The sequence below is a fragment of the Saimiri boliviensis genome, chromosome 7 (assembly GCF_048565385.1).
Source record: "Saimiri boliviensis isolate mSaiBol1 chromosome 7, mSaiBol1.pri, whole genome shotgun sequence".
Classification (NCBI taxonomy): domain Eukaryota; kingdom Metazoa; phylum Chordata; class Mammalia; order Primates; family Cebidae; genus Saimiri; species Saimiri boliviensis.
The window spans coordinates 50,121,956-50,129,862 of NC_133455.1; the positions used below are offsets into that span (position 1 = coordinate 50,121,956).

General features: G+C 34.7%; 1 protein-coding gene across 11 annotated transcripts in view; it reads left to right on the plus strand.

Moving 5' to 3' along the window:
- The window catches only part of CCDC59 (coiled-coil domain containing 59), a 148,959-nt gene that overhangs the window by 896 nt on the left and 140,156 nt on the right, over nucleotides 1-7,907 (plus strand). For 9 of the 11 annotated variants that reach the window (XM_074402481.1, XM_074402482.1, XM_074402484.1 and 6 more), the window contains exons 2-4: nucleotides 407-719; nucleotides 3,585-3,684; nucleotides 4,873-4,916. In XM_074402481.1, coding sequence (XP_074258582.1) covers nucleotides 407-719; nucleotides 3,585-3,684; nucleotides 4,873-4,916 — 457 coding nt within the window. Of the gene's footprint in view, nucleotides 1-406; nucleotides 720-3,584; nucleotides 3,685-4,872; nucleotides 5,351-7,139; nucleotides 7,390-7,907 lie in introns of those variants that run through there. The other 2 variants (XM_074402479.1, XM_003927843.4) reach the window with 2 other exon arrangements.

The following is a 7,907-nucleotide window of genomic DNA, read 5'->3' on the forward strand; positions in this document are numbered from 1 at the left end:
TAGTTTGTCCAAGATAAAATACTAGATGTGGCTTTTTTTTTTCTATTTTAAGTATTTATTGAAGGCTCAGATTAAATGTTTTAAATGAACTAACGATTTTATTTTAATTTGTGAATACAGCTATAAACTCAAGTTGTGCAGCAGTTTTTGGCCAGTTTTTCTTTGAGATTCTTTCTTCGATGTCTGCACGACTGTTAGCCTGGTCTTTTGCAAAGGGCCAATTTGCTATTGAATTCATCAGCTTAAATTTGTTGCTTGAAATAATCTTTTAAAGCAAAACAGTCCTAGCATCTAAATGTAACGATGTATTTTAAAAAATGGTTTTCATTTGTAATTAACAGCTTCATTGTTTGCTCAACCTCTTCTTTTCTCTAAAAGTAATTCTGGATGATATTACTCAATGTAGGACAAGGCTTTGCCTTTCGAAGAAAACTGAGAATTCAGAAAAGTTACAAGAAATTGCTACGGAAGGAAAAGAAGGCTCAAACGTCACTGGAGTCTCAATTCACAGATCGATACCCCGATAATCTGAAACATCTCTATTTGGCAGAAGAAGAAAGACTTAGGAAGCAACCAAGAAAAATTGACCATCCTTTGTCAGAACAAGTTGACCAGCCTTTGCTTGAAGAACAGTGTAGCATTCACCAGGCTTTGTTTGAAGATCAACGTAGTTTTGACCAGTCTCAGCCAGAAGAACAATGTAGTAAAACAACAGTAAAGTAAGTATTTTCTTCATATGAAATCCTTCAAGTGGTATTTTACTTAAAAGTACTATAGGATAATTTATATAGGAATTGGAATTTTTCTTATTTAACACATTTTAGGAGTCACAGTTTAGTTAGGTAAACATTTTCATGGAGGCTCTGTTTTTAGCGTCAGTAACTAAATTATTACACTGTTTTTAGTTTAATTGACAAAGTAGTAGAGGGAATTAAGAGGTCTAGGATTTAGATTTCTTCCTCTCAAGTATAGGTGATAACTTGATAGGGCCATATGTTATGAATATATTTTTGAAAAATAACTTCTGAGAGATGTTACAAGTTTAGTCATTGACAGTATGGGTTCTAGAGCCAGATCAGCATGTTAGTGTCCCAGTGGCCTCTTCTCTAAAATGGGAAAAAATAATACTATGTCCTCCTTAAATTGGGAAAGATAATACTGTAATGAATACATACTTCAGAGTTGCCATGTTGCACAGCTCCAGAATGGATTACTCACATAAACTCCGGTGTTGCTAAAGTGTTTCGTGACATTGTTGTGAAGACTCAGTGAGTTAACGTATATGAGGATCTTAAAAGGGTGTATATAATACATGGTTAGTGCTCTTGAGTGTTAGCTGCTACTGTTAATCTGGATTTTCTGCAGAGGACCAGAAATGGTTTGCAATTATAAAACAAATGCACAGCTCCATGACACTTTGGTTTTATAAGAGTTAACTTACAGAAAACTATTACTGCACATATTTCAACTTAAACCATCCTAAAATCTAAAATTGCAAGAAGCTAGGTGTTAACTTGGGAGCATAACTTTTTACTTCATTAAGACCTTGTCTTTTAAAGTTGTGAGCTCTTCTTGCTAAAAATAACAGGAAATGGGACCACAGGCAGGAGGAATATAATTGGGGATGAAGGCAGAGACACAGAAAGTTTACTTTTGGTAGACTTGATTATTATATTGTTAAATAATCAGTGTAAAGCTCAGGGAAAAGATCAGCACTAGAAATGTAGATTTGAGTTATTTTCTGATAATTGAAGTGAAGAAGTTTAAATCATGAGAGAGGAAGGTAAAAAATTATGCTTTTAAAGATTACTGTTTATTTTGGGGTGGAAACAGGGAAAATGTCATCATTGAATAAGTTAAGTAAGCTTTTCAGAATTGAAGAATTAGGAATACAGTGACAGCTAAGTTCACAGAGAAAAGTTGTGGGATGTACAGATTAGTCAACTATTAAATATCGTGGTCCTCTGTTACCTGTTTGGAAGATATTCCAAGACCCTAGTGGATGCCTGAAACTGCAAGTGATACCAAACCCAATTTCTGTCGATTGGAATATGTTTCTGTTAATGTCTTTTACGTGCAAATTTAATGGCTTTTCCATCTTAAATCATGAACTGTGTCTATAACTTTTGCAGTTTGAAGTGTGACAGCAAAACTAGCATGAATTTATTTTTCCTTCACAATTTGATGGATAGATTTTTTTTTTAACCATAGATTTTAGCAACTTCAGCACATGACTTTTTTCTTTCCTTAAGTCAAGAGCTTTTACCTTTTCACTTAAAGCAAACAGTCAGAATGGTGTACAATTTAAAACATATGAATTGTTTATTTCTGGAATTTTTCCATTTAATATTTTTATACCTCTGTTGACTGAAAGTAACAAACCATGGAGCAGGGAAACCATGGATAAGGGGTGTGCTACTGTACTGTAAAGTTTTAAGGTGAATAGGACTGAGAACAGGTCCCTGGATTTGTGGACTAGGCAGTCACTAGTGACTTTGGAGAGATTTTCAATAGATAGCCCCTGATTAAGCTTTCAGCCATACATACATGTGGCATCTGAAGTCGTGGTCATAGATCCGACAGCTCAAACACAAGTAGAGTATGGAGACTAAGAAGAGAAACGTCTTGGGGGAAAAATCTGCACTGAGGAAGACAGAGAGGCTCTAGTTTGACAAACTAAGAAGGAACAATTAGAACAGATCAGGAGAAAAGAATGTGACTCACACTAAGAGAGTGGAATTATCAGGAGTAAAGTGAGTAGTCCATTAAAAAAGACTAAAAGTTCCTATTGATCATCATATTTGGCTGCTAGAAAGTCATCACTGTCTTGGCATGGACAGTTTGATTCGAGTGGTGAGAAGCAGAAATCAGATATCAAAACATCAAGGAGCAAATGGGAAGTGACAATCATAGTCTGTTCACTAATCTTTCTAGAAACCTGACTACAAAGGTAAGGAAACAAAATTGATAGTTAAAAGGGGACATAAAGTCTTATGATGGTTAATTCATTTGTTTAAGGAGGTGGCTATTAAAATACTATATTTTAGTATTTAGAGTATAGTGAAAAGTTGAGTGACAGAGGAAAGGAAAGTTATTACTGAATCAAAGATACTGAGGAAATGCATGGAATTCCAAGTAGTTGAATTAGCCTTGGCAAAAGGGAAACCTTCAGAGAGGTGAGAAGTACTTAAAGATAGAACAGTTGGAAATGATGTCTAGGTCCAAGATAATGGTGATTCATGACTAAGTAGATGAAATGGAATAGAGTGGAGGGGGTCAGAAAACTTTGAGATTAAAATTCATATATATACATAATTTTCTTAACATCCTTAAATGCAATTCCTTTTTCAGTCTGGCATTTCTGTCATTCATATACTGGTTTCATTTGTTTTAAGTTTTTTTAAAACATTTTAGGATCTTTCATAGCTTTCTATATTTTTTCCTAGTTGAAATATTTCTGTAAGAATCCACATTTGTGCCTTTTAGTTAATGTGTACTCTTAAAAGCTACAACTTTGTTTTTAATACCTTTTCAATTTCAGACATTTTACTAATAGTCTTGTTTCTTTGTCCCCCAATTAAAAGCTCCTTCACAGTTCCAAAGAAAAATAAAAAGAAAACATCAAATCAAAAAGCACAAGAAGAATATGAACAGATACAAGCTAAACGTGCTGCTAAGAAACAAGTAAGTTCTACTTTAAAAATATTTAGTATAATTTTTCTTATTTATCCTAAATATGTGTACTACACCTGTTGTGCTTCTCGGTGCTGTATTCTCTCTGTAAATGTTTGTTGAATGAATGAGTGATCTGAGCAAAGGTTGAGGATTGCATCATATTAAAATTCCTTGCTTATATTAATTATCTCAAGGAATGCTAGTAGGTCAAGAACATGATTTTAAACACATTGTTTATAGGTTAATAATATGAACATCTGGGACAAAGTTTGTCTAAGTATGGTCCAGTATGGTGTTAACAAGCACCTCAAGAAATTTTTTATGTATAATTTTATGTATAATAAAACTTGAGAACCACTGACATAATAAAAATGTGGAATTTTTTTTTTTTATAACATCGTATTGAAGTAACTAAACGCAAAAGGGGAGGTGTTAGAATAAAATACTTCTTTACTATATAGAGTTGGTTTTGCCTGTTAAAAAAACCTACTGTTTTAACTTAGCTAAAGTCAGCACTCTGTTGTCATTTAGAAAACCAGAATTGTAGAACAGAATTAGACGTTTTTTCAAATGAATACGATAAAATTACCCACAGCCTCAACAAAATTGTTATTTTGTTGAAACTGTGGTAGTTCTTGTTTTTGCATTGAAGTTTTATTAATCTGTAACTTTAAAAAGGATAGTGTATCGGTCAAAAATACCTCAAAGATGATACATAATTTTGCTTGTTTTTTGCTTTAGAATATCTGTAATTAAGAAATCTTCACATCTAAAATGTTTTCATTGTCCTTAAGCTGTTGGTAGATAAGGAGAAAGCAAAAAAATTCTGCATGGGAATACTAGACCAGTATTAACTAGCACAGCTTTATGCTTTTTTCTAACCATTTGCCACCTTTGGAAAAAGTATATCAGATGAAGTGCAGTAATGACCATTATGCTGTGAAACATTTCGTGTCCTCTTAAAATTTCCTTTATATAGAGCTGGGGCTTTGTGATCATGAAAATTTCCTGTTATATCATGTATTGTTATAATGTGAAGGAAAACAGGGTACTTTACTTCAATTAGGGGAAACGGTGCACATCTTGCAAAATAGACAAACCTTAGAGTGTTTGCTTAGTAATAGCTATTTCAAAACAGTTTCTGAACTGTATCTACTGTTTGTCGCTAATGAAAGTTACATATGTTAATAATTTTAGGAATTCGAGAGGAGAAAACAGGAGAGAGAAGAAGCCCAAAGGAGGTACAAAAAGAAGAAAATGGAAGTGTTTAAAATATTGAACAAAAAAACTAAAAAGGGCCAACCAAACTTGAATTTACAAATGGAGTACCTTCTTCAAAAAATTCAAGAAAAAAGTTAAACGTTTTGTTCTTACAAGTTAAAATATCTACTCCTTATTATGTTCTTCTGTGACAAGTGCCTTCCAGCAATGAACTAAATTTGTCAGCATAAACTGGATTGCTAAACTATCCTAAATAGAAAATGTTCACATATTTTTATTCTGGTAACAAAACTTTCTTTATATGTTCTACATATGTGTCTTATTTATTTGCCTCTGAAGGAAGGTTGGCCTGAAGAAGTGAAAGAACCTCCTATTTGCAAGACAGTCCCAAGCATGTAATACTTCTGTTTCCATATGAAATTTATAGGAAATAAAATGTTTTAAAAATAAGGAATCGGAGCTATCAATGAAGCATTTCAGTGGAATGTTTCAATTGAGTAATCAGTTATGTGGTTTTAAAATTCATTTTAATGATGAGGGAGGCAAAGACTTCCCTTGGACTATTTATTTTAAATTAACTACATGTAGCAGGGTGAATGGGTGCTTAAATAAACTGCCCTCACCATATAACAAAGTGACCTTGATAAATCAGTGAACTCAGAGTCTGATATTTATAAACATTCCCTTAAATTGAAGTACATGGCTTATTAGTGTAAGGTCTTTTAAATGATGACAGAAACCCTGTAGTGTCACAGCAAGAATTAAGCTTTCCAGTTCCTGTGGACCCTGTGCTTTAAAAACATTATCTCTGTGTCTCCCTTCTTGGTACCCTTGTGAGCCAAGGTTAGCTAACCATTGGGATAACTGCTTCTCATGCTTTGGAAATTGCAGTAGAATGGGAAAGGCTTGGCTATATATAGTCATTGTAAGCAAAAAGAACTGACCAATAATACTTGCCAAATATTGAATGATAAAATTGTATAAATGATAGCAAATAGAGTCTGAAAATTGCATTAAGGTTTTAGGGAGCTCTTGCACTATATTTCTATATAATAAAAATATATGGTAATTTCTATATAAAAAACTATTTAAAGATCAGTAGGAAGTTCTTAGATAACACTGAACTTTTTATCACACAGAAAAGCAATGCTTAGAAATTTGCATTGCACGATATTGCATTTAAAATAAGCAGCCCAGAAAGCCTAAATTTGGCTGCATTGGTGAAGACAGTACATCATGATCCAGGATAAATTATTTCAATAAATTGCTTTATAATTTGTATGCATTTTCACATTTAGACACTTTATCATAACAAAACATGGAAGGACATCTAGTCCTTTGGAGAGACAAGTGAAGTTATGTTCATTTTAACAACTTCGTTAAACAGCTACTTTATTCAAGGTTTGTGTTAAAAGAGTTACTCTTCAAAAAAAAAAAAAAAATTCCGAAGTTCTTGTAGAGGAATAAATGCCAGATATAATAGGGGAAAAAGTAATCAGGGACAGTCAGATAAAGCAAAAGGTTTAGATTTTAGTGCATCAATAAAGCACCCAGGAAACTTTACATTTTTTTTTTTAATATTAGAAACGGTCTCTTGCCCAAGCTGGAGTGCAGTGGTGTGATCATGGCTCACTGCAGCCTCAAACTCCTGGGCTCAAGTGATCCTGCTCAGCCTCATGAGTAGCTGGGTCTATAGGTGCATGCCGCCACACCTGGCTAACATTTTTCTTTAGAGATGAAGTCTCGCCATGTTCAGCCTTGCCCAGGCTGGTTTTGAACTGGCCTCAGGGATCCTCCTGTCTCAGTCTTGGCCACAAAGTGCTGAGATTATAGGTGTGAACCACTGTGCCTGGCCTAGAGGCTTCTTAAGAGGCATGTTTGAGGACCCTACACTAAGAAATTTGGATACTGTAGATGGGTTTAGTAATAGATGTTTTGTTGTTGTTGTTATTGTTGTTTTTTTGAGACGGAGTTTCGCTCTTGTTACCCAGGCTGGAGTGCAATGGCGCAATCTTGCTCACCGCAACCTCCGCCTCCTGGGTTCAAGCAATTCTCCTGCCTCAGCCTCCCAAGTAGCTGAGATTACAGGCACTTGCTACCATTCCCAGCTAATTTTTTGTATTTTTAGTAGAGACAGGGTTTCACCATGTTGACCAGGATGATCTCGATCTCTTGACCTCGTGATCCACCCGCCTCGGCCTCCCAAAGTGATGTTTTTTTTTTTTTTTTTAATTGCATTTTAGGTTTTGGGGTACATGTGAAGAACATGCAAGATTGTTGCATAGATGTTTTAACAGGCAACACTGGTGATTCTGCTGTGGTTGCTCCTCACCACACTTTAAAAATGTTGGACCAGGGCCTCAGAGAAGAAAGAGGTTTTGTTTGGTTTAAGAAGTTAGAGAAAGTCATGTGTGAAATAACATTTGAGGAAAGCCTTCAGGACTAAAAAGAAGTGAAAGAGCATGAGGAAAGTTTCAATGGAAAGCAAGCTTGGTAGGTATTTAAATATTTAATAAATAGTTACAAAGAATATGTATATTATTACTGATGGGGGTAATACTTCCTATCAGTTCTTATTGTTTCTTCCATATGGAGAAGTCACCATCATCCTAACACTCATAGTATCTTCACTTCTTGTCCCACTTGTTCCACCCAGGGGAGGTAAAGTAAAAAATAGATGTTTGGGAGGAGGACCTCGGCTGTCAGCCGAGTGCATATACTCTTAATTGCTATTCTAATACCATAAGTGAAGAACAGGCTCTACTGATGAAGAGTAGAAGGGGGTTGGACATGGCAGGAAAGAGGCCTGTTTTGGAAAATGTATCCAGAAAATTGTGTTGTATGGGTAAGTACATCAAGAAATAGAAATAAAATTTGAAGGAACACAACATAGAAGTAGAGAGGCTTAACTATGGCCAGAGCTGATGATTTCTGGTTTCAGACCTTAATGTGTACATAGGTAGCTTTGATCTTGGTAGTTTGTAGAGGCTTTTATTAGGGCTATTAATTTG